A 27,110-nucleotide genomic window follows, 5' to 3' on the forward strand; every position below is an offset into this window, starting at 1 on the left:
ACAGGTCTTCTCAGTAAACTTATCCAGTATTTTTTTTTTTATAAATGGACTACCATTTAAATAGAAAAAATACATGTCTCACTCAATTTTGGGGAGGTGGTAAACACACCTTTAATACAGCTATTTACTACACAGGTTTCAACTACAATGCAAGCAGTATAAAACAGGCAATGAAAATATGCTGTGCAGTTGGGTGTAAATTACAATAAAAAATTGACTTGAAAACTGCATATTTTAGCTTTCCTCATTAAGTTCAACAGTCTGCTGTGAAGAAGAGGTAAGCATTATTTCTACCTTGAATCACTCACAGACAGCATCACACTGTTCTGCTTCCAGCATCTCCAACACACTGGTCACAAACCCACAGTTGTGGAGTCTGAGCAGCTACCCATCCATCCTTGATTTGTTAAGCAAAGTGTTATAGCAAATCACATCATTGTATTCATTCACTCACTGTGCTCTGTAGATCCTATTGAGATGGGAAAACTTCAGTGATACAGAAAAAAATTGGCAAACATGTTTGAAAATATGATATAGTTGGATTGATAAAAAAAATCTACTCATCAAGTGACGGCAGGAGAAAACACATATAAAAGATGTGGGAAGTCTTTCCTTCTTGCCCGGTCCAGTAAATCTCTCCAGACACAGTGTTCTGGGTGACTTTTCCATAGCCCCTTCCCATTTGCTAAATCTCGCTACTAATTTTCCTTCATCCTTCTTCCTTTCCTTTCAACCCTTCAGCCAGAAGAAGGTGCCACTGGCTCTGAAAGCTTGCATATTTCCAAATCTTTTACATGTGTCTTCACCTGACACCAATTGGTGAGTAGACTTTTTTTTCTACCAATTCCATTAAATCTAGGTGTACATTAAAAAATGGAAAGCAAACCACTCAAAAAATAACACTACATTGGTTAATGCTGTTTGTGTTTATGCCAGTTCAATTTTGGCTGAATCAGAGGTGAAAAAAATCTACATCGTGTTTTACAAATAGTGGAAACATTGGCTGGTGTTACGTGGAGATAGATCTGCTGTGCAAACAAATGCCTTCCTTGGGCACATGAGCAATTGTTCAAGCACCTGTGTTCTGATCATCTTCAGAGTAGCCCCACTTAGTCATGTTTACTTGTCATTTTGCGAATCCTATTCTTATTCTATTCAGTGCTCTCCACTTACTATGCTGCAAATGGCATGTTTGTTTTTTTCAGAGTCCAACCATAAAAATACACGGTGTGTCTTGGGACGGCCTACTGTCTGTTGTATAAAGCTATTCCTTGACTTAAGATGAGTTGGAATTGTTTGGTGATTATACATTAAATGCCATGGATCAGTCTGCTGTTTTTTCCTCTCTACTTCATTGGCTACTTAGCACATGATATTTGGTGGTGCTAAGGGTGCATGTGGATAAATTTTGTGGACAAGTGTATGTCTCACGCATTCGGTGACAATTTCATTTAAAGCAAGGTCTCCTTGTGTGAATTGGGAAGACTCCCCCCATACTGGTGCCACATATTCCCCAGCTGCAAAACAAAGCCCTACTGCTGGTGATTGAAGAACTTCAGGCTGTGCTCCCCATGTTGATCCAGTGATTTTATGGACAATACTGTTTCTTTTACATATTTTTCCTTTTAGCTCTGTGTAATGATTTTAAATGACAGTATACAATCTTGGCTGAATCCCAGCTATTTTGGTTTGATGCAGTAGTGAAGTCTAAACACTCTCCATTCTATCTCCAGCTGATGTGTAGCTTCTCTATTATGCTGGTGGAATGTACGTACTTCATTTTTTTTTTTCTGGAGTAGTCTCCAAAGGTATCCAACTTTTCTGTCAGTTTTCTTTCAGCTTCTCCATATGTTCTGCCTCGAGCAGTAATAGCAGTGTCATCTGTATACAGGGTGCGTCAAAAAATGTATACAGACTTTGAAGTGTCATAGAAAATTTATTTCCCTTTCTACAATGTTAAATTTCTGGAAATGGAAAGCTTAAAGTCCAATTGGAAAAATAAATGTACTTTGCAAATGTGATTAATGTTCAAACTGGTGGCCTTCAGCATCAATACATTTTTGAGTACGAGTCACCACTGATTCCATACATCGTACCAAAGTGTCCAATGAGATTTCTGCGCACACCACCTGAATCTCATTCCAAAGTGTGTCCAGATTATGTGGTTTACGTCTGTACACCTCCTCTTTTACTGTGCCCCATAAGAAGAAATCCAGCGGCGTGAGGTCTGGAGAGTGTGCAGGAAACTCGATTGGTCCCCTGCGTCCTATCCACTGGTCTGGTACATTGTGATCCAGGTATGCTCGTACATCCCTATGATAGTGTGGCAGGGCGCCATCTTGTTGGAAATAAAACTCATCATTACCGTATAATGCACGAATGGCAGGGAATATGGAGTCAGCAAGCATTGTTAGGTATGTTTCTCCAGCAACAGTACCTTCAAAGTGGAAAGGCCCAATGAGTCCCCTTGCAGACAAACCACACCACACATTTACACCAGGCAAATTCACAGCCTTTTCAACTGTAATGTGAGGATTATCTTCAGCCCAGTACACACAATTGTGCCTATAGACAGTTCCATTGGGCTTCATCCGACCAAATTATGCTACCCATAAATCCTGGTTTACGTCTCACCATCTCCTGAACCCATTCACAAAATTCTAACCTTTGATCTGGATTGTCGTCACTTAGCTGTTGCACCAGCCTTAGAATGTACACACGAAACTTGCCTTTCTTCAGAATGCCTAGCACACTACTAGCACTTACATTACTCTCACGTGCCGCTTGCCTTGAAGATTTTTGAAGTGAATGCTGAAACAGTTCCAAGACTGCAGTTGTGGAATCATCACTTGTAGCTGTACGAGGTCGCCCTGTTCGACCTTTATGCACATCACACACTGTTCCATGAATTTCGAATTTGTCTCATAGACGTGTAATTGTTAACCTTGAAGGTGGTTCTGTACCATACTCACTCCTCCACTGTCTTCAAACCACAGCTACATTCTCAAACTACCAGTACAATTTAATTATATGCTTCCCTGCTTCAAAACTCCAACGCACGTCTTCCATGTTGCAGTTACTTCCTTGCCACTGCTGCCACCTGTTGAAGAAACACAACATTACTTTCTCACAGATATTTAACCTTGTAGAATGGGAAATAAATTGTGGAAAGTGTGTATACATTTTTTTGATGCACCCTGTATATAAATCATTTTATTTTTGGCTGGTAATTTGTGTACACATCATGCAGAAAAGTAGAAAGATTACTCCCTAGTGGTAATCCATTCTTTTGGCTTCTTCATCTGCTTTTCTTCCCTTGAAGGGTTTGACAGAAACTTCATTTCTGCAGCATGCCTATTAACATATTCTTTGTTATTTCTTAGATTTTCACGAGTCTGTGGCGGTTTACTGTATCATAGGCAGCAGAAATATCAAGAAAGACAACAACAGTTGTTAATTTCCTTTTGAAACCATCTTAAATGCTTCCTGAGTTCGAGTCTCGGTCCGGCACACAGTTTTAATCTTCCAAGAAGTTTCATATGAGCGCACACTCCACTGCAGAGTGAAAAATCTCATTCTGGAAACATCCCCCAGGCTGTGGCTAAGCCTAGTCTCCACAACATCCTTTCTTTCAGGAGTGCTAGTTCTGCAAGGTTCGCAGGAGAGCTTCTGCAAAGTTTGGTAGGTAGGAGACGAGGTACTGGCAGAAGTGAAGCTGTGAGGACGGGGCGTGACTCGTGCTTGGGTAGCTCAGATGGTGGAGCACTTGCCCACGAAAGGCAATAGGTCCCGAGTTCGAGTCTCGGTCCAGCACACAGTTTTCATCCGCCAGAAAGTTTCATCTTAAATGTGTTTAGTCAGACTTAGTATTTGACTACAACATGCTTTACCATGTCTGAAGTCAGCTTGTCCAGGCGAAAGTTACGCATCAATTTTGTTTGCTATCTGTGACACATTCAGTCTTTCAATATCTTATACAGGTGACAGGTTAAGGAAATAAAATGGCTCTTTGTCAGGCTTTAGTGATGTCACTACTTGTTTTTTCCTCCACAGTATGGCAATGTGAAATGTTTCCAAATGTCTGTTCATCATCCTCACAAGCCATTCATTAGTTTTTGGACAGAACTGCATTATTTCTTCAGATCACATGTTATCAGAGTCTGCTGCTTTATTTTCTTTCAGTTCTTGCACTGCTCTCCCCAGTTCTTCAGGTGAGAATGGAGTTTCTAGAGATTCACCCTCTCCTCCTATGTTTCACTTAAGATTCAATCCAGTCACCTTCTGTCTTGTCTTTCCACTCAGTAGAAGTTGGTGAGCACTTTGGTTCAGAGTGTCGTTTGTACTCAACAGTGGACCAGTAAGAGCAATGCTAATATTTTTTTTCAGCTTCCACATTCTTTGACTGTTCTGTTTCATGTCTACATCAAACAGTAGTTTATCTCATCTTCCCCTTCTTTCTTCAGCTGTGTTTGAAAGTAGCTCTTCTTCCAGTTCAGCTGCATCATCTGAGAAGGAACCTGCATTTTACTTGCTACGATAGTCGTTCAAGAGGTCTTGTGAGTGTGAGTCAAGACCAGATATAAATTGGATCCTACATCCCTGTGGAATGTGCCTCATTGATGTCTTCCGTACAAGATAGACAAATTCTTTGTAGTATTTTGAGTCTGCCTCTACCATTTCAAGATCCATATCTTCTCTGTAATCTTTCTATTTCACTTTCTTGAAGCTAAACCAGCATATGAAGGACACAATTTCTACTTGGAAAACTCTAGAAACTACACAAAATACAGGACAATGCAGCATCTTGGGGATACATTCCTCTACAGTTTTCGTAATATGATGAGCAATGTTCTCAGTAATAATGATATTGTCTGGATTATCCCCTCTACTATCTGCTGCTATTAAATGATGGTCTTTGTTTAGGATTGAAAATAAGCTTCCTCTTTCTAGTTCTTCCCCATTTTCATCAGTTGTGTTCTATCCCCGTTTGACACTTTAAAAGTCAAGTCTCCTAATACAATCTTGATGTTTCGGTAGTGAAAATTATGTGATTCGTGGAATGTAGAATCAGTATTAGGTGGTTTGTACCTTAACATAATAGTACATGACTGTAGCTCAATCATTAAAAATTTCAGGTGTCCATGATACTTGTTGACTTCATCTCCATACCTAGTCTTACAAAGATACCACGATTTATTGTATTGTGTCATTGCTGCTCGCGTTGATCGAGATCCAATGACTGTTGGCAGAATATGGAATCGGTGGGTTCAGGAGGGTAATACAGAACGCTGTGCTGGATCCCAACGGCCTCGTATCACTAGCAGTCGAGATGACAGGCATGTTATCCGCATGGCTGTAACGAATTGTGCAGCCTCGTCTCGATCCCTGAGTCAACAGATGGGGACGTTTGCAAGATAACAACCATCTGCACAAACAGTTCGACGACATTTGCAGCAGCATGGACTATCAGCTCGGAGACCATTGCTGCGGATACCCTTGACTATGCATCATAGACAGGAACGCCTGTGATGGTGTACTCAATGACGAACCTGGGTGCACAAATGGCAAAACATTTTTTCGGATGAATCCAGGTTCTGTTTACAGCATCATGATGGTCGCATCTGTGTTTGGCGACATTGCAGTGAACGTGTATTCGTCATCACCATACTGGCGTATCACCCGGTGTGATGGTATGGGGTGCCATTGGTTACACGTCTCGGTCACCTCTTGTTTGCATTGACGGCACTTTGAACAGTGGACGTTACATTTCAGATGTGTTACGACCCGTGGCTTTACCCTTCATTTGATCCCTGCGAAACCCTACATTTCAGCAGGATAATGCACAACCGCATGTTGCAGGTCCTGTACGGGCCTTTCTGGACACAGAAAATGTTCGACTTGCTGCCCTGGCCACCACATTCTCCAGATCTTTCACCAACTGAAAACATCTGGTGAATGGTGGCCGAGCAACTGGCTCGTCACAATACGCCAGACACTACTCTTGATGAACTGTGGTATCGTGTTGAAGCTGCATGGGTAGCTGTACCTGTACACGCCATCCAAGCTCTGTTTGACTCAATGTCCGGGCGTATCAAGGCCGTTATTACGGCCAGAGATGGTTGTTCTGGGTACTGATTTCTCAGGATCTATGCACCCAAATTGCGTGAAAATGTAATCACATGTCAGTTCTAGTATAATATATTTGTCCAATGAATACCCGTTTATCATCTGCATTTCTTCTTGGTGTAGAAATTTTAATGGCCAGTAGTGTATGTGAATAACAGAACAATATCATCAACAAAACATAGGTTGTTCACACATGGTTCATTAGAAGATATTTTCCTTTTTCGCAGTTTAGGGATTTGAAAAATTCCTGATGAAGTGTAATGGCGCATGTAGCACTGTTGAATACATTCTTCATATACTGATACGAATTGAATTTATGCCTTGTTTCTCAAGGGTTTTAGTAAATATTTTGCTGAAACTGAGGCAAAAGAAGTTTCAGTCTATCTGAAAAGCATTAAGTCATAATAAGTAACAATATGAGGTGTCAATGGAAATCTCTCTCTCTCTCTCTCTCTCTCTCTCTCTCTCTCTCACACACACACACACACACACACACACACACACACACACACACACAACACTTATATTGCTTCTCCATAAAATATTACCATTACTGACTCAAAATTCCTTTATTTACAGAAAATATACATGATGCAAGAATGTTTGACCAGTCTTTATCTTTGATTAACCAGTCTTCATCTTTGAGATTACAACAAAACCAGATTGTTTCCTGCCACAAAGCAGCATAACCACAGCAGATATACACACCTTAAAAGCAGAAATTATTTTTTGTTGTGACTGTAAACCATATGTATATTCGTCTTACAGTTTCACTAAAGTACACCTTCGTTTTCAAAAAGGGAATTTCTCATAAGGAGAAACCAGTAATGCAAATTGTTCTCTGATGGGTCACCTGTTTCTGTGACAGCTACAAAACAAATGATGGAGTTGAAAAACTGGCAGTCTCTAACGAATGTTTTGCTTTAGCAGCACTTACAGTAGGCAATCTCACCACAGCTATGACATCATCTCATATCATGCGCGAAGTGTGTAAACAACTCCATTAATTATCTAACAATTTCAGACAATATTTCATCTCAACTACACTTACAATATTAATCACCTTGAAATCACTTGCATAAAAACAGAGTTAAATGACTTGAGCTCCAGATGTGCACAAGTGGTGTTTCTTGTCAGTCACAGTATATTGGACACACAGGAAGACAAGCTGCCGAAAGCCGAGACGAGGAGTCGGATAACACGAGCTACCAACTACAGATGCACAGTAGAACTTAATTTGAAATTATTTTTATGGTTATCCAATCTGTAGCTTTTATGTGACGAGATATTCTGATTTTTGAGATGGTGTCCATGTCTGACAGTGGAAGCTTGCTCTACTGAAATGTGTCATTTAATATGATTAGTTTTTGACCATGTGGTTTAGATAAGAAGTATGTGCAGTGGAACGAGACTCTCAGAGCCCTTGCCACAAGAAGTTCTACCGCTGATCAATGACTGATCTAAAAAATTTAGTAAAACAGGTAATAGATATGTTTATTTTTGTAGTTATAACAAAAAAACGATCAATTATAGACCTCTCCAATCCTTTCCTTCACCCTTCTTCCTTCCCCTTCAACCCTTCTACTTCAAGAAGGAGCCACTGGCTCCGAAAGCTTGCCAATTACAACAGTCTTTTACGTTCGTGTTCTGCCGCCGCTTGGTGAGTAGATTTTTTATCTATCAGATTACATATTTTTGTATTTATATATACCAGTGAGATTCAATTGTATTTGTGTGTGTTTTGAAAGACTTGTTAATATAAATCGTCTGTGAGTGGGTGTAATTCTTGGAGGCGCATCATACCGGGTGGCAAGTTTTCTACCCAACCTGTTTCTACTTGTTAGAACAGCACACTACAGGGACTGTACATCACAGACTTCAAGGACTCGGTGTACTCTGTCTTATTCTGTGTGGAAGTCACGATTATATCACAGTGTATCAGCGAGGGAACAATCCCAAAAGATTTTGTGTAAAGATTATTTGCAAACAGATCTTCAAAATGATAACAATTATCGCAGTAAAAGTAAAGAGAAATCCAATGTAAGAAGGCTGACATAAATTGTTTGAACTAATACACCTGTTATTATTCAGAGTGTACAATGTACTCTTTCAAGGTACATAAATTTATTGGAGTTAAATAAACTGAAACAACAGTATTCGGAGTTAATGTCCAAAAAAGGTGGCACAGTCGAATTTAACTGACCAAGCTGAAAGTTTCTCTTAAACTGCTGAATTGCAACTGTGACCTCTCTTCCATCTAGCTACTGGTAAAATCAGTTGACAGGGCAATATTTATGACAGTCAGGTTTGAATATTCCACATATCGGTTAGTACATATATTCTGCAAAAGCTAAACTGCGACACCTTACGGTCCCAGTACATCGGCGATAGTGGCACCAGTAGCAGATTTGCAGTACATTCATTACAGCAAACACTTCGAGATGACAACAGTGATCTGGAACTGTCCGAGGACAACTAGGAGGAGGAGCCGGGAACCCCGCCCCGGGCGGTCCGCCACACAGCGTGATGGCGACCTAGGTGGGGTTCTGCAGCTGTGTGGGGATCGTGATAACCTGCTGCAGCACTGGTACTGATGCCAGTGCCGGAATTTGCCCTGCCAGCTGTGCCACCGCCTGCTGTTGTGGCTGCTGCTGCTGCTGCTGCAGCTGCAGCTGCTGCTGCTGTGTGTGTTGCGTCTGCTGTGTGTGCTGCATGGGGCGCTGCACCACCTGCACCAGCTGCTGCAGTTTCTGTTGTTGTTGTTGTTGCTGTTGCTGCTGCTGCTGTTGTTGCTGCTGCTGCTGCTGTAGTAATAGTAGTTGTTGTTGTTGTTGCTGCTGCTTCTGCTGGCTCTGTTGCAACAGCGCTGCAATATTTGGTGCACCTAAAAAATATTAAATTGGAGAGAAATTGATGTAATAAATGTATACTCTTAATAGCTTTATACACCTGGGCCACTGGCTTAGAGCTACTGCGATAGTCAAGGAGCCTTCAAAGAAAGTGTGAAAAATGGAAATAAATTCTTGAACCAAACAAAGCATTTAAAACAAAGAAAAAAGTTTTGTATCTAATATAAATACACACAACTGTGACTAGTCACTTTGGAAATACTTGTTTATTTCTGTAAATTACTTTTTGAGCCATTTCAGCTTCATTTTCAGATATGCAGAAGATACAAGATAAGTAATGTGTCATACACTGAAGTGCCAAAGAAACTGGTATAGGCATGTGTATTCAAATACAGAGATATGTAAACAGGCAGAATACGGTGGTGTGGCCGGTAATGCCTATATAAGACAACAAGTGCCTGGCACAGTTGTTAGATTGGTTACTGCTGCTACAATGGCTCAAGATGTAAGGCAGATTGAAAGTGGTGTTATAGTCAGCATACGAGCGATGGGACACAGCGTCTCCGAAGTAGTGATGAAGTGAGAATTTTCTCAAATGATCATTTCATGAGTGTACCATGAATATGAGGAATATGGGAAAACATCAAATCTCTGACATCGCTGTGGCTGGAAAAAGATCCTGCAAGAACAAGACCAATGACGACTGAAGAGAACCGATCAATGTGACTGATGTGCAACCATTCTGCAAACTGCTGCAGATTTCAATGCTGGGCCATCAACAAGTGTCAGCCTATGAATCATTAAACAAAACATCATCGATATGGGCTTTAAGAGCCAAAGGCCCACTCGTGTACCCTTGATGACTGCATGACACACTGCTTTACGCCTCGCCTGGGTCCGTCAACACCGACATTGGACCGTTGATAACTGGAAACATGTTGCCTGGTTGGATGAGTCTCACTTCAAATTGTATAAAGAAGATGGACATGTATGGGTGCGGAGACAACCTCACGAATCCATGAAAGCTGCAAGTCAGCAGGGGACTGTTCAAACTGGTAGAGGCTATGTAATAGTGTGGGGTGTGTGCAGTTGGAGTGATATGGGACCCCTGATATGTGTAGAAACTAGTCTGACAGGTGACACATACGTAAGCATCCCGTCTCATCACTTGCATTCATTCATGTCTATTGTGCATTCCAACGGACTTGGGCACAGTTCCAGCAGGACAATGCGACACCCCACACATCCAGAATTGTTAGAGTGGCTCCAGAAATGCTCTTCTAAGTTTAAACACTTCCGCTGGCCACCAAACTCCCCACACTTGAACATTATTGAGCATACCTGGGATGGTTTGCAGCGTGCTGTTCAAAAGAGATCTCCACCCTCTCATACTCTTACGGATTTATGGACAGCCCTGCAGGGTTCATGGTGTCAATTCCCTCCAGCACTACTTCAGACATTAGTCGAGTCCATGACATGTCGTGTTGTGGCACTTCTGTGTGCTCGCGGGGCCCTACACGATATTATGCATGTGTACCAGATTCTTTGGCTCTTCAGTGTATTTTTTTGTGACACAACTATACATCACAGAGCAACTGGACCAGTAGGGAGGGTGGGAGGAAACCTTAACTTTCCAGCAGTAGATTGCTCAATTGCCTCTGTGCTCCTGGAGGGTTAAGACACCTCCTTCTGTGAACCTCTATGTAGTGGTTATGATGGAATAAACTTTAGAGCAGGGCTTGTCAACCATTTTTTCTACTGTCCACTTCTGTGTCACTGTTAGTAGTGAAACTTTTCAAACCACCCACAAATTCCACAGTAATAGTGATGTGTAAAGTCAGGAAGTAATTGTTCTTCATATAATTTATAAGTCAGAGTTACAGGAAGTTAATGGATATAATAATAAGTACTTACCACATAACTCATGACAAAATTTTATGAAAACCTAATGAAAAAATTTTAAAACCCCTACTCCCTACAGCCCACCATGAAAGCTGGAACATCCAGTGGTGGCAAGTTGACTCTCACTGCTTCAGAGCAATTTTATGTGATACAGTTTTAAGCGAAGCTCAACAAAATGAGTATCACTTCAAATTGTATCAAGCAGATGGACATGTATGGGTATGGGAAGCCTTTGGGGACGATTGTCTTTCCAGATCGCAGTTGAACAAATGGCAAGCGATGTTTAGAGAAGGTCGGGAGGAAGTCATTGACGAGGTCTGCACAGGAGGCATCTCAACATTGTGAATGGATGCTTGTGTGACTCAAGTGCACCAGTTACTGAATTCAGACCGTCAAATTAGTGTTTGTTTGAAGTCAGAATAACTGGAATTGCCAAAAACAGTTGTTTGTGAGATTGTATAGGAAGACTTGGCTATTTGGAAGATTTTTGCTGAACTTGTGCTTAGAGTTTTGACCGACACGCAAAAGCAACACCGAATGTGTGAAGAACTCAAGCAACTCTAAGAAGATGATTCCAATTTCCTAGACAATGTGATCACTGGGGAAGAGTCACAAGTCTTTTGGTATGATCTGGAGTCAAACAGGCAGGATGCGGAATGGCAAACGACGTTATCACCGCACCTTCACATGAGCATGTCCCGTTTGAAGTCCACATTCATTGTTTATTTGATGCAAAGGGGGTAGGGCGTGCTCAATTTTACAAGGAAGTGCTCCACAGACTGAATCATAGGGTTGTTCATGTCTGAAAGGAGTTCCACACTTCTTCACATGCCAACTCACACCACCTTTGTTGTCAGGGCCTACCTGACCAGGATCAGTATGACAACAGTCCAAACCTGGCCCTGGCGGACTTCTACTGTTCCCTTGGCTGATAAGTGAACTCAAAGGAAAGCATCTCAATTCAGTTGACAATGTGCAAGTTACTTTGATGTCTTCTCTGAAGAGCATCCCGACAGGAGTTCCAGAAAGCTTGCGACACTTGGAAATCACATTGGCAAAAAATGTATTGATGAAAAAGGGACATACTTCAAAGAATTTTAACTGAAGTTCTTGAACCTATCTGGGGAAGGAGGGTGTGGTGGTGGTGGAATAAACACATTACTTTCCAGACTAACCTTGTATGTATTTATTTTCATTGTGTGATGCTGGGTACTGGCTGTGAGAGGTGATTTACAAAATACTTTAATGTATTGCCACGAGTGAGTGTCATATAGCAAATTATGTTGGCTTCCATTTTCATTGCCTACTGGCCACAGAATTAAGCATGATCCACTGTAAACACTCATTAACAGTGAAACTTCCTGGCAGATTAAAACTGTGTGCTGGACAGAGATTCAAACTCGGGACCTATGCCTTTCGTGGGCAAGTGCTCTACCATCTGAGCTACCCAAGCATGACTCGTGCCCCGTCCTCACAGCTTTACTTCTGCCAGTACCTCGTCTCCTACCTCGCAAACTTTACAGAAGCTCTCTTGGTTCGGGGCGCGAGTCGTGCTTGGGTAGCTCAGATGGTAGAGCACTTGCCCGCAAAAGGCAAAGGTCCCGAGTTTGAGTCTCGGTCCAGCACACAGTTTTAATCTGACAGGAAGTTTCATATCAGCGCACACTCCGCAGCAGAGTGAAAATCTCATTCTGGACTCATTAACAGTGTTCTACAAGGTCAATAAAGAACAATCTATTGTTACTGTAGCTGTCTTTCAGTCCAAAGATTGGTCTGAAGCAGCTCTTTGTGCTAGTCTATCCCTTGCAACCCTCTCCAATTCTACATAACCACTGACACCTACATCTACCTGAACTACCTTATTGTAGTCAAAGCATTTTACACTTTTTTAACATGATGCAAACCCATTGCAAACATGTTACAAACCTCAAAAGTCCAGTAGTAGCTGCAAACTAGGTTGCGAGTATTGTTGCAAAAGGTATTCCAAACTCAGTGTAAATGTGGCTTCAGAATTTAATTATTTAACAAATTTCACCAGCAAATAAAATTCCTACAGAGAGAACTCACCTGTTGTCAGTGCTGGCACAGTCCTCTCGCCTGCTGGCTGCTGCTGTCCCTGAGCCTGCTGCTGGTTCTGGGTGGCGGTGCGCACCGTACGGCCAAGCAGCGAGTTTCGCGCCTCGCGCAACCGCCGCCTCCAAGCCAGCCAGCGCGCCAGCTCCGGCTCGGGCTCCTTGCGGTCCGGTCCCGTCGCGGCAGCTGCCGCCTCTGCCCGCGACTCCAGCTGGCTGTAGTAGGCCTCACGCAGGATGCGGAACGCCTGCACGTTCCCGAACGGCAGTTGTGTCACGGGATCGAAGTAGCGTGCCGGTTGCCTGCAGAAGCCACAGCCTCGGTCATGAGACACTTCTACAGAGGAATGACAGTGTAAACTTAGCTGCAGAGAAAGCAGGTGGCAATCTGATATCCAATGGATGAATTCAAAAGAATTGTAATTTATTCACATGAAAGGTGGCTTATGTAACACTCATTCAATCAATTCTTCAGTACTACTTGTCAAATGAAGGCAGTATTGTTTCAGTTAGGCTGTATTTCTGTATTTGCTTTACACATCCCCCCCCCCCCCCCCCCCGACCCACTCCTTTTGTACGTATACTATTCACCACCAAGAATGTTACAATATTTAAGTCAAAACAAACGGAAAAACATCATGCGCAGGAACTACCATTTTCATATGCACAGCAGCTGCTCCAGTCAAATAACTGATAACAGTGTGGAAAGCTAAAACAAGCTGGGGAACAAACAAGTAGTCTACATAAATGCACCAGTAATACAATAAGTTCTGTAAAATTCTGAAGGTACCAGTGATAAAAATACAGGGAGAAAATAGTTATCTACAACATGTAAAGATACAACACTGCAACTGTAAGAATTAAAGGATGTGTAAATGAACAGCAGTTGAGGAGGATGTGAGATGGTGTTGTAGCTTATCCTGAATGCTGAATGTTATTCAGTCTGTACATTCATCTAAGGAGTATCTTTGTAAGGGAGGTTCGGGGGGGGGCAAAAAAAAAAAAAAAAAAAAAAAAAAAAAAAAAAAAAAAAAAAATTTAATGATGAGGTTTAGTGATGACATTCTGATCCTCTCAGAGATGAGAAACTGAAAGGAAGAACAGCTGAAGGGAATATATAGAGTTTTGATATGAAATGGCTTATCTGGGCAGAAGGGGAGTTCGCCTGCCTGGGTGCAAGTCTTTTTATTTGATGCCACTTTGGCGACTTGCATGTCGATGATGATGATGACAATAGACGCAAGCACTTCCAAGTGGAGAAAATTCCCCACCCAGCCAGAGCCTGAACCCGGGACCCTATGAACAACAGTGTTTTGAAAAGAAACTGTAAGATGAACATCAACAAAAGTAAAAGAAGGATAATGGAATGTAGTCAAATTAAATTGGTTCATACTATGGGAATTTGATTAGGAAACTAGACACTTAAAGTAGTACATGACTTTTGCTATTTGGGCAGCAAAATAACTAATGATGGCCAAAGTAGATATAATATAAAATGCGGAGTGGCAATGGCAAGAAAAGCACTTCTGAAGATGAGAAACTTGTTAACATCAAATATAGATTTAAGTGTCAGGAAGTCTTTTTTTGTAAGTATTTGCATGGAGTGTAGCCATGTATGGAAGAGAACAGAAGCTTTTCAAATGGTTCACTGTTGGCAGCTGTCAGTTGACTGTGACTGAAAGTGGAGAAACCAAGTTTCGTGCTGTTATTAAACATTTTCATTTGAAGGATTCGACTGCTGCACAAATCAAAACAGAAATGGATGACGTTCACATGGATTCTTTGCCATCACTGAAGGCCGTTTAGTTTTGTATTAATGAATTTAAAACTTCATGGGGCAAGCACCGAAGACGAAGCACACTCTGGCCCTCCAACTATGGTCACCATAAAGGAAGCCATTGAAAAAAACCATTATATGGCGAAAGTCTGTCAAATAAAAATCTGTGAGATTACAAAGACTGTAGGCATCTCAACTGAATGAGTGCACAATATCATGCATTGAGAATGTGTGCAAGATGGGTTCTGCGATTGCTCACACTTGACCCAAAACGTATTAGGCACAACATTTCAACACAATGTTTGGCGATGTTTAATCACAATCAGCACAACTTTTTTGCACCGATTTGTGACTGTTGATGAAACCTGGATCCATCATTACATACCAGAATCAAAGCAGCAATCAAATCAATGGACAAGGGCTGGTGAAAAAGGTAATGCCACAGTCCCCGTCTCCCAAGGAATAATCATCACAGATAGCTTGGAAAAGGGCAGAACCATAACTGGACCTTATCGTGCTTCATGTCTGGACTGCCTGAGATGTGCGTTGTCTGACAGATGGTCCAGGTTAGCACACAGAAAAGTGCTCTTTCACCAGGATAATGCACCACCCCACACATCAGCAATTACAATGGCAAAAGTGCATGAATTAGGCTTTGAATTGGTGCCTCATCCACCCTGTTCAACAAATTTCTCCCCAACTGACTTCTTCCTGTTCCCTAACTTGAAACTCTTGTCTTGCTGGGAAGAAATTATCAACAAATGTCAAACTGATAGTTGCAATATGCAGAACATATTCTGCTGATGGGATGAAAAAGCTAGACCAAGTGTACATCCCTCAAAGGAGACTACGTCGAAAAGCTGGGCGAGTTTTTTTGCAAAATTAACATTTTTTCTTAAAAGATTTATCAAAGCATCCTTGTGGATGTCTGGAAGTTTTTTTTGGGGATATCTGCCCAAAGTGCAGCATTGTATGGAAATGAAATGTGGACAATAAATAGTTCAAACAAGAAAAAACAGGTTATGAAATATGATGATATAGAAGAATACTGAAGATTAGATGGTAGATCAGATTAAAACTAATTAGTAGGTACTGAATTAAATTAAGTAGGAAAGGAATTTATGGCACAACTGGACCAAATGAGGCATTTAGTTAACAGGAATTGTGCTCATCAGAGATCAAGGAACTGACAGTTTAGAAATGGAGGGGACTGCGGAGAATGGGAAGTGAAATTCCAGGGGAAGATTTGGCTTGAATTCAGCAATCAGTTTGAAATGCATGTATATTGATATAGTTATGTGGAGATGAAGGCATTTGCAGAATTTAGACTGAAGACGATGACAACGACGTCAACTACGTTCTCCAAATCTGTCTTTCTGTGCATTTCCTTTATTACAATTATCTTATATCTACATATGTCTCACTTGCTTTCCTTGTATTCTCCCATCCTTCCTTTTTCTCCTTAAAATGAGAATTCCACAACAAAACATTCTTTAATCAAATACCTTGAATTTGATGGAGTAAACCAAATTAAGTACTGACATTTCATTTTCTTTACAACCATCTTTCCAACTGACATTGCCTTTATTTGTTCATTTGTAATTTCTGCAATCACAACACCCCACAACTTCCCCTAAAACATTCAGGGAGCAATATATTATGCCACCACACTTACAGAGAGCCATATGTTTCCTAGACACATCAGCAACTGGGTGACATAAATTGATGGCTCTGGTTACAATGGATGTTGTGCCATAGTCTATGGTATGTTTCTGTGTCAAAATTCTCACCTCCTACTGTAGGACATTGTAAAGATATAATTAATTTTCAAATGTAAGCTTCTTTTATCTTGCCAGCAGAAAAATGCATTAGACCACAGCCTAACACCCGTAAATCCAATCTCAGCAAAGATATAAATATAGATATGGCCAAGAAAGCTTGCCTTGTAGGATGTAAATTGCTCATCTCTAGCCTGGAGGAATTTTAGTTCACTGTCAGCAGCATCTACTTCTATTCTGCACCCATTTCCTGCTGAAGCATACTTGTCAAGTTTCAAGAACCAGCATTTCTTAAGTGAAGAATCTACAGGGTGTGGTAGATAAGTAATGAGACTGGCCGCCGCGCAGCGCCCCAGTCGCTCGCAGGGCGGTCTCCACCTGTACGTCACGTGGTGGGGGATCTGAGCTAACAATAGAACCGGTTCGCAATCGCGTCGGAGCTCTGGTGCAGTGAGGGTCGAGCTTCGCGTATTACATTGTTTGTGTGCCCGTGACACTTGTGAAAACGCTGAAGATGGATCGCTCGATAGAACAGCGGTATGCAATCAAATTTTGCTTTCGCTTGGGCAAAACTGCTTTGGAAACTTTTGCTATGATTACGGAGGCCTACAAAGAAGACTCCCTATCAAGAGCTCAAGTGTTCCGGTGGTTTAATGAATTTAAAAACGGGAGGGAATCCCTTGAAGACATGGAACGATCTGGACGCCCTTCAACGAGTCGTGTGGATGAAACGGTGGCCAAAGTGAAAGAACTCCTGGACTCCGACCGTCGTTAAGTCTCAAAATGATCACCGATGAGGTCTCCGTGAGTAAATTTACGGTTCACCAAATTGTTACGCAAGATTTGATGATGAGGAAAGTTTGCGCAAAATTGGTTCCCCGAGTGCTCACCGCTGAACAAAAGCAACAACGAGTGGACGTTTGCCGTGAGATGTTGAATGATTTGGAAAATAATCCACACGTTTTAGACAACGTAGTAACAGGCGACGAATCGTGGACATTCCAGTACGACCCGGAGACGAAAGCCCAGAGCTCGGAGTGGCACACACCGGCATCCCCGCGGCCGAAGAAAGCAAGAATGTCAAAGTCCCGCATCAAGACAATGCTGATTGTGATTTTCGACAAGTGGGGGTTAATTCACAAAGAGTTTGTCCCTCAGGGGAAGACTGTCAATACCGAATTCTACAAAGAAGTCCTTCAGCGATTGCACAGAGCCGTCAAACGGAAGCGACAGGACCTTGCTCAACACTGGCGTCTCCACCACGACAACTCTCCGGCGCACACAGCGTTCCTACTTGACCCGAATTGGAGTTCAAGTTTTGCCACAGCCACCATACAGCCCTGACTTGAGGCCTCCTGATTTCTTCCTATTTCCGAAGGTCAAAAGATGCCTGAAGGGTCATCGTTTCAACGATATTCCGAACATCCAACGTGCTGTCACGAATGAAGTAGTTCACGGGAATGAACGAGTTCAACCCATCTCTAATTCCGATAGTCTTCCAGCCACACAGGTACACCGCAAGCTATGTGACACATTGCATTGTCCTGCTGGTAGACACCATAGTGCTGAGGAAAAACAAACTGCATGTAGGAATGGACGTAGCCCTCAAACACAGAATCATACTTGTGTTGATTCCCTGTGCCTTCCAGAATGGCAAGGTCATTCAGGGAATGCTATGAAAAGATTCCCTAGACCATAACACAAGAAGCATAGTTGCTTTCAGATGCTCCTCGCCATACATGCCAACAGCCATTTGTCTGATGGAGCATAAAACACGATTTGCCAGAAAACACACCCTACCGCCACTCAGACAGTGTCCAATTGCAGTAATGGCATGCAAATTCCAGCCTTCATCACCAATGAACAGCAGTTAGCATGGGTGCACAAACCAGGCGCTTGTTGTGGAGGCCCATACGCAGCAACATTCACCGAATGCAGAGTACTCTACTGCATTGGCTCCTTACTTAGCTTGCATTTATCGCGAATCTCTTGCCCAACGTTAAGTCCCGAGTGACTGGAAAAAAGCGCAGATGACGCCTATATATAAGAAGGGTAGAAGGATGGATCCTCAAAATTACAGACCAATATCCTTAACATCGGTTTGTTGCAGGATTCTCGAACATATTCTCAGTTCGAATATAATGAATTTCCTTGAGACAGAGAAGTTGCTGTCCATGCATCAGCACGGCTTTAGAAAGCATCACTCCTGCGAAATGCAACTCACATTTCACATGATATCTTGTGAACCTTGGATGAAGGGTATCAGACGAATGCCATATTCCTTGACTTCCGGAAAGCGTTTGACTCGGTGCCCCACTGCAGACCCCTAACTAAGGTACGAGCATATGAGATTGGTTCCCAAATATGTGAGTGGCTCGAAGACTTTTAAGTAATAGAACCCAGTACATTGTCCTCGATGGTGAGTGTTCGTCGGAGGTGAGGGTATCATCTGGAGTGCCCCAGGGAAGTGTCGTAGGTCCGTTGTTGTTTTCTATCTACATAAATGATCTATGTCTAAAAACAAAGATGATGTGACTTACCAAACGAAAGCACTGGCAGGTCGATAGACACACAAACAAACACAAACATACACACAAAATACTAGCTTTCACAACCAACGGTTGCTTCATCAGGAAAGAGGGAAGGAGAGGGAAAGACGAAAGGATGTGGGTTTTAAGGGAGAGGGTAAGGAGTCATTCCAATCCCGGGAGCGGAAAGACTTACCTTAGGGGGAAAAAAAGGACAGGTATACACTCGCATACACACACATATCCATCCGCACATACTGTACACAGAATACACAGACACAAGCAGACATTTGTAAAGGCCTTTACAAATGTCAGCTTGTGTCACATATCCATCCGCACATACACAGAATACACAGACATTTGTAAAGGCCTTTACAAATGTCTGCTTGTGTCTGTGTATGTGCGGATGGATATGTGTGTGTATGCGACTGTATACCTGTCCTTTTTTCCCCCTAAGGTAAGTCTTTCCGCTCCCGGGATTGGAATGACTCCTTACCCTATCCCTTAAAACCCACATCCCTTCGTCTTTCCCTCTCCTTCCCTCTTTCCTGATGAAGCAACCGTTGGTTGCGAAAGCTAGCATTTTGTGTGTATGTTTGTGTTTGTTTGTGTGTCTATCGACCTGCCAGTGCTTTCGTTTGATAAGTCACATCATCTTTGTTTTTAGATATATTTTTCCCACGTGGAATGTTTCCCTCTATTATATACATAAATGATCTTTTGGATATGGTGGATAGCAATGTGCGGCTGTTTGCTGATGATGCTGTGGTGTACGGGAAGGTGTCGTCGTTGAGTGACTGTAGGAGGATACAAGATGACTTGGACAGGATTTGTGATTGGTGTAAAGAATGGCAGCTAACTCTAAATATAGATAAAAGGAAAATTAATGTAGATGAATAGGACAAAGAATCTCGTAATGTTTGAATACTCCATTAGTGGTGTAGTGCTGGACACAGTCACGTCGATTAAATATTTGGGCGTAACATCGCAGAGCGATATGAAGTGGGGCAAGCATGTAATGGCAGTTGTGGGGAAGGCGGATAGTCGTCTTTGGTTCATTGGTAGAATTTTGGGAAGATGTGGTTCATCTGTAAAGGAGACCGCTTATAAAACACTAATACGACCTATTCTTAAGTACTGCTCGTGCATTTGGGCCCCTATCAGGTCGGATTGAGGGAGGACATAGAAGCAATTCAGAGGTGGGCTGCTAGATTTGTTACTGGTAGGTTTGATCGTCACGCGAGTGTTACGGAAATGCTTTAGGAACTCGGGTGGGAGTCTCTGGAGGAAAGGAGGCGTTCTTTTCGTGAATCGCTACTGAGGAAATTTAGAGAACCAGCATTTGAGGCTGACTGCAGTACAATTTTACTGCCGCCAACTTACATTTCGCGGAAAGACCATAAAGATAAGATAAGAGAGATTAGGGCTCATACAGGGGCATATAGGCAGTCATTTTTACCTCATTCTGTTTCAGAGTGGAACGGGGAGAGAAGATGCTAGTTGTGGTATGAGGTACCCTCCGCCACACACCATATGGTGGATTGCGGAGTATGCATGTAGATGTAGATGTAGAATGGTCATTGAGAAGATACTGTGGTAGCCCTTGGTTCATCATGGTGGTAAATTGATCAACAGTCGCTCTTCTATTTGCTTGTACACATCTCTGCAGCCATCATTCACAGCTATTATCTGCGGCCTATGGTGCATCACAGTTGCCTTGGTGTCAGTTTTGGATAGCACCATTTTGCCAAGCACGGTATACTTTAACTAGGGCGGCATGCAAACAGTTTGCAAACTTAGCAATTTTGGATATGCTCCCAGCCTTCGCTTGAAAGCCAATGGTCATGCCCGTTTGGACGTCAGATAAATTGCTCATTTCCACATTATGACAATGACTGCATTGTTTTCTGCATCTCCTGACATCATCATCATCATCATCATCATTTAAGACTGATTATGCCTTTTAGCGTTCAGTCTGGAGCATAGTCACCGTTATAAAATTCCTCCGTGATCCCCTATTCAGTGATAACATTGGTGCCTCTTCTGCTGTTAAGCCTATTACTTCAAAATCACTCTTAACCAAATCCAAGTACCTTCTCCTTGGTCCACTCCGACTCCTCCTACCCTCTACTGCTGAACCCATGAGTCTCTTGGATAACCTTGTTTCTCCCATGTGTGTAACATGACCCCACCATCTAAGCCTGTTCGCCCTGACTGCTACATCTATAGAGTTCATTCCCAGTTTTTCTTTGGTTTCCTCATTGTGGACACCCTACTGCCATTGTTCCCATCTACTAGTACCTGCAATCATCCTAGTTACTTTCATATCCGTAACCTCAATCATATTGATAAGGTAACCTGAATCCACCCAGCTTTCGCTCCCATACAACAAAGTTGGTCAAAAGATTGAACGGTGCACAGATAACTTGGTCTTGGTATTGACTTCCTTCTTGCAGAAGAGAGTAGATCGTAGCTGAGCGCTCACTGCATTAGATTTGCTACACCTCGCTTCCAGTTCCTTCACTATGTTGCCATCCTGTGAGAATATGCATCCCAAGTACTTGAAACCGTCCACCTGCTCTAACTTTGTTCCTCCTATTTGGCACTCAATCCGTTTATATCTCTTTCCCACTGACATTACTTTCGTTTTGGAGATGCTAATCTTCAAACCATATTCCTTACATTTCTGATCTAGCTCTGAAATATTACTTTGCAAACTTTCAATTGAATCTGCCATCACAACTAAGTCATCCGCATATGCGAGACTGCTTATTTTGTGTTCACATATCTTAATCTCACCCAGCCAGTCTACTGTTTTCAACATATGATCCATAAATAATATGAACAACAGTGGAGACAGGTTGCAGCCTTGTCTTACCCCTGAAACTACTCTGAACCAGGAACTCAATTTACTGTCAACTCTAACTGCTGCCTGACTATCTATGTAAAGACATAGACATGCTTTATAAATACTGTTGACTCTTAGTGCTGCCACCTGCAGCCTGTAATGGTTATTGCTCGTTGGCATCAAATACAGGCAATGGTCACATTAACGTGATTGGACCATGTAGAATTCAAATAGGCCTACAGCAGTGAAAACTGAACCAGTAACCTTGCAATTATGACTAGAACACTATGCGCAAAGCTCCAAGTGGTTGTATCGGAAGGTTTGTAATTTTTTCCATTTAACAGCACTCATAAACCATCAATCTTCAAACGTGGTTCCTTCAAGTGCTTTTCGATGAATGCATTGCACTGTTCTAGTAAACTGATGTCCAGGCAGTGACTACAAATTGTATTAATATGAAGAAAGTCGATGACGGCCATTCTGTAACATTAATTTGTATGATATAGTTTTTATACAACCATACTTCTGTAACATCTCTTATAAATACTCAAGAATATAAGAACAGATAAAAACATATTTACAAATGGTGAACTAATTTACTGAAAGAAACAGGACACACAGTAGTTACCTGGTTATGGGACAGAGGTTCTTGTGATGAGGGCGTGGCTTGTTACTGGTGAACACGCTTTGGAAGACAGGCTCGTCTGAAAAAGTGATAAACGTCCTCTCATACTTCCCCTCGACTTGGGTGAGTCTTTCTGGCACAGATTTTTTTTCTTTTCCAGACTCGTCTGCTGAGCTGTCATCTGGAGTTTCGACTATGATGTCCATTTCGTTGTCATCTTTCTTGTCATCTTTCTTGTCTTCTTTCTTGTCATCTTTCGCTTGACTGTCGACCTTGTCTGGATCGACCTCCTCTTTGACCTTCGTGAGAGGGATGGCCAAAGGAGATGTAGGAGGATCCTGTTTTGGTGTAGCTGGATCTTCTTTTGTTTTGACATTTTCACTGGAACTGGATGAAAAACAAATCCAAATAAATCCTTTCGGTGTGCATCTCTAACGGTCTGTGTCACTATAGACGTTAAAGACAGACAGAAAAGGTGAACACAGTCAAAATAAGTGTAATCAAAACAATGTGAAAAGAATTCAATGAATTCAAAACTATCTCCCCCCCCTCCCCCCCCCCCCCCCCCCCCAGAGCTGACAACAAACCCTGACATAAAGTCAATAAATGGACCTTGTTAATCTATCCAGTCATCCAGTGACTGTACTTCTACCCAACTGAAGAGGTAAGACCAAGATACCGAGTTCACTCTTCCAACATTGTTTCATCCTGGAAGGATGTAAAATAAATTTTGGTTTCAATCACTGATAAAATGCAGATACTGAGATAAAAGATTGTAGAACAGAAAATCAAGTAAAATTGCTCAACAGTGGAAAGGCATCTGGACCCAACAATATATCTGGATGAGTCTATGGGTACTGTGCTGAAGAATTTGATATTGTTCTTGCAGTACGTTATTGGAAGTCACTGAAGTAACAAAGTGTTCCAAACTGATTGGAACAATACACAAATATTTCTCATTTTTAATGTGGTTGCTGGACAGATGCATATAAGTAGAAGCTTATACAAGGCTGTAAATTAGTGAAGTGATTTAACAGATTTTATATAGCTATATTATTTGACAAATTGTCACAGAGCTTTGCATACACACAGAAATACCCAAAAAGTTTTTTTTTACGTAAGTGCTCCATCATATGTGGGTCCCCCCCCCCCCCCTCCGCCAATTCTGCAGACATTAAGTCGATAATCAAGTTATCCCCACATTCAGTGCACAATGTCCTTATCAATCTGTTCAAAAGCACAGACGATGCGAGCTCACAGTTCTCATGGGATTATTGGCAGGGGAGGCATGAACATAAAATCTTCACATAAACTCACAGAAAAAAATGTATGAAGCCTCACCACAACCTAGCCACTGGTTTCTGACTGTCATTGGGAGTCAAGGCTTGTAGCAACTGCACACAGTAAGGCTTCAGCTTCAGCCATTTCCTTAAGATCAAATTGCGCATACCATCGCTGAATGGAGTTGGCACTTAATGGATCTTCGTTAAACTTCGTTCTGAAGTGTTGCTGCACTGTTATAGCAGACTGATGTGAAAGTATTTCCAACACAACAATACACTTTCTTGGCACCTGTTGCCATCTTGCCTAACTGTTCAATGCTGTGCTCTTGTTGCAGAAATCTGAAGTGTGGGTGCAACAATACAAAACTTTTTGAGTTTTTCTATATGAGTGTTGAGATTTGTGACAATATTTCCATAAATGTTGCTGCAGCGGATTTATGAAATTGCTTCAGTCATTTATAATAACTTTGTACTGGAAAGGACAATTTGTAGAACACGTATTACATTTGTGTGACGTTACAACCATTTCCATTACTGAAAATTTCCTTTGTATAAATCAAAATTAAATCCAAAATGCAGACTTGTGTAGCTCAGCTCGCCCTGTCCACCTGTGAGAGGTAGCATGCCCTAGATAATAGCATCCACGATCAGTAAAACATTCCTCAATTTTCAGAAAGTGTTTGATACTGTTCCACACGTCACCTAGAGAAAAAGGTTTAGGCTTGTGCATAACTTGGCAGTATTTTTGTTTTGCATGCTGGTATTCTGGTTGTTATGGCTTTATTTATCGATTGTTACTTTTTATTTGTAGTTCACTGTTGCTAGTTGTGTTTACAAGTTGTCATTTTGTCACCTGGAAATAGTGAGTGGAGCTGTGGACACTAGCAAATGGAGTGCAAAGTGGAAAAATCAGAACATTTCTGACATATTTTTTTGTTTGGGTTCAATAGAGGGGTGAAGCAGCAGAGGCAGCCAGAAACATTTGTCATGGAGAAAAATGCCATTCAACAGAGCATGGTAAGAAAGAAAATGGTTTTCTCATTTCAAGGAGGATCCTTATGACATTAGTGAGTCTCCACATTCAGGAAGACCTTCAGCTTTAATGAAGTTTTCCGGAACGAAATGTTTGCTCTGCAGCGAAGTGTGCACTGATATGAAACTTCCTGGAAGATTAAAACTATGTGCCGGACTGAGACTTGAAACTCGGGACCTAGGCCTTTTGCAGGCAAGTGCTCCACTGACTGAGTGACCCAAGGATGACTCACAACCAGTCCTCACAATTTCATTTCTGCCAGTAGGAGGTGAAGGTTGTTTAAATGCACTAATCCTCAACAATCCACGTCAGTGTACTCGAGAACTGGCAAACGTGATGAACTGTGATCGTTCCGTCATTGTAGTTGTATGCACTGGGGAAGATTCAAAAATTGGGTGTATGGGTACTGCATGTGCTAAGCCAAAATCACAAAAATCAGCAAGTGGCCATATGTGCACCTCTGCTTACTTGTTATCAATTGGCTAATGAACAACACCGACCATGCCTATCCAGTATCGTTACTGGTGACAAGAAATCGTGTCTTTATGCTAACATAAGGAAAAGAAAGGAATGGCTGAGCAGCAACTCCCCGAAGAAAGGCATGCGTGCATCCACAAAAGATAATGTTATACATCTGTAAGAGCAGCGACAGAGTGGTGTACTACAAATTGCTTCCCTGAGGTGTAACAATCACTGCTGACATTTACTGTCAACAACCGAGACATCTTGTAGACGCAATCCAACAAAAATGACCAGGAAGACTGTGTGAAGTGATGTTATTCCACGAGCAATGCCCGCCCACGTTCTGCTAGACAGACAAAAAAACACTATACAGGGGTTGAGTTGGGAAGTCATTCCAAACCCACCTTATTCACCTGATCTTGTTCCCTCCCTCAGATTTTCACCTTTTTCACTTTCTCCTTTCTCTCCGAACATGGCTCGACAAGTTCTTCGTGTCAAAACAATGTGATTTCTACAGTCGTGAAATTGAAAAGTTACCCCAGCATTGGCAGAGACTGTTGTTAACAGCGAAGGAGAATATGTAATGGATGTCTGAAGTCTCTCTTATGTGTATTTGTTGTGTTTATTAAACTTATGGAAAAATGCTACCCAATAGCTACAGCGAATTTATGAAATCGCTTCAATCATTTGTAATAAACTTGTACTGCAAATGTCTATTTGTTAGAGATTTACTGCACAGGTATTATGCTTGTGTGTTTGTTATGACCATTTTTGCGACAGAAAATCTCCTTTATATAAATCAAAATTGAATCTAAAAAGCAAAATGTTGCGAAGTTCAGCTTGCCTTGTCCATGCCTCGATAATGGCACCCAGTGGCTCTAGACCACATGACAGAAATCCATAAAATTGTTAAACACCATAAATCCGTACAACTCCAAGTGTGTCTACAAGCATTTATTTGAGGCTTCAGTCAGTTGAGCTAAGTTATGGTGCTGTAGTACCACAGGACACACGGAGTCACTTTTGTGTAATACAAGGGGTATTTGAAATCTGTTCATCTGATGTCAACAAACTGAACTATAGGGTAAAACTGTGAAGCTCAATACCGTAAAAAATTGTCTTCTATCTATCCTTTTGATGTTAATGAATCACCTTCACGTGTTATGTTGATAATACTTGTCAGCATAATGATGATTTAAAACTGAAACTAGTAAAACATAATAAAAATAATTAATATAATATTAATATAACAGCTTTGGCAGTTTTAAGATATGTTTTCTGAATCAATTAAAAACTATGGAGAACTCCCCGTTTTAAATAAACATTGGTTGGGTTTGGATCTCACCTATCAACTGTAAATACAGTTGAAGCTTTGGTGAATAATGTATAGTAAGGGTATGAAAAAAGGCCATTGATGTCTGGAACACTTACTGATTTAAGCAAAGAACTTGGCTCAGTATCACGACATAATGGTCAAAAAATTAGAATACTATGACACTGCGATAATTCACTCTGTTTATTCAAATCTTATCCATGCAATAGGTCACAGCTTGTTTATGCAAATATGCAGAGTTCAACAATACTCACAATAAAAAGAAAAATATCCCAAGACTCTGTCCAATTGTCTACATTAATTACTGTTTGAATTTTCCACTGTACAAGAATGTACTAAATGCGGATGCTATGGCTCAAATAACTGCAGCAGAAAATTTACAAAGTTTAAAACGTAACAACAAATAAATGGTGCAAATGACTAATAACAGGTGTCAGGAAATAATTAGTCACAGGTGTCAGGCCAATCAGCTGTGCATTAACCAGACAAAAGCA

The 27,110-nt window shown here is 41.5% G+C and overlaps 1 protein-coding gene across 1 annotated transcript in view; it reads right to left on the minus strand.

The window, feature by feature from the left end:
* Nucleotides 1–6,676: 6,676 nt before the first annotated feature.
* Nucleotides 6,677–27,110, minus strand: part of LOC124552452 (polycomb protein Asx-like) — a 52,856-nt gene continuing 32,422 nt past the window's right edge. The window contains exons 7-9 of the mRNA XM_047126729.1: nucleotides 22,509–22,892; nucleotides 12,945–13,252; nucleotides 6,677–9,010 (exon numbers count right to left, since the gene is read on the minus strand). Of these exons, the coding sequence (XP_046982685.1) occupies nucleotides 8,661–9,010; nucleotides 12,945–13,252; nucleotides 22,509–22,892 (1,042 nt within the window). The 3' untranslated portion in view covers nucleotides 6,677–8,660. The remainder of the gene's footprint in view (nucleotides 9,011–12,944; nucleotides 13,253–22,508; nucleotides 22,893–27,110) is intronic.

Source organism: Schistocerca americana, chromosome 10, assembly GCF_021461395.2.
Source record: "Schistocerca americana isolate TAMUIC-IGC-003095 chromosome 10, iqSchAmer2.1, whole genome shotgun sequence".
Classification (NCBI taxonomy): domain Eukaryota; kingdom Metazoa; phylum Arthropoda; class Insecta; order Orthoptera; family Acrididae; genus Schistocerca; species Schistocerca americana.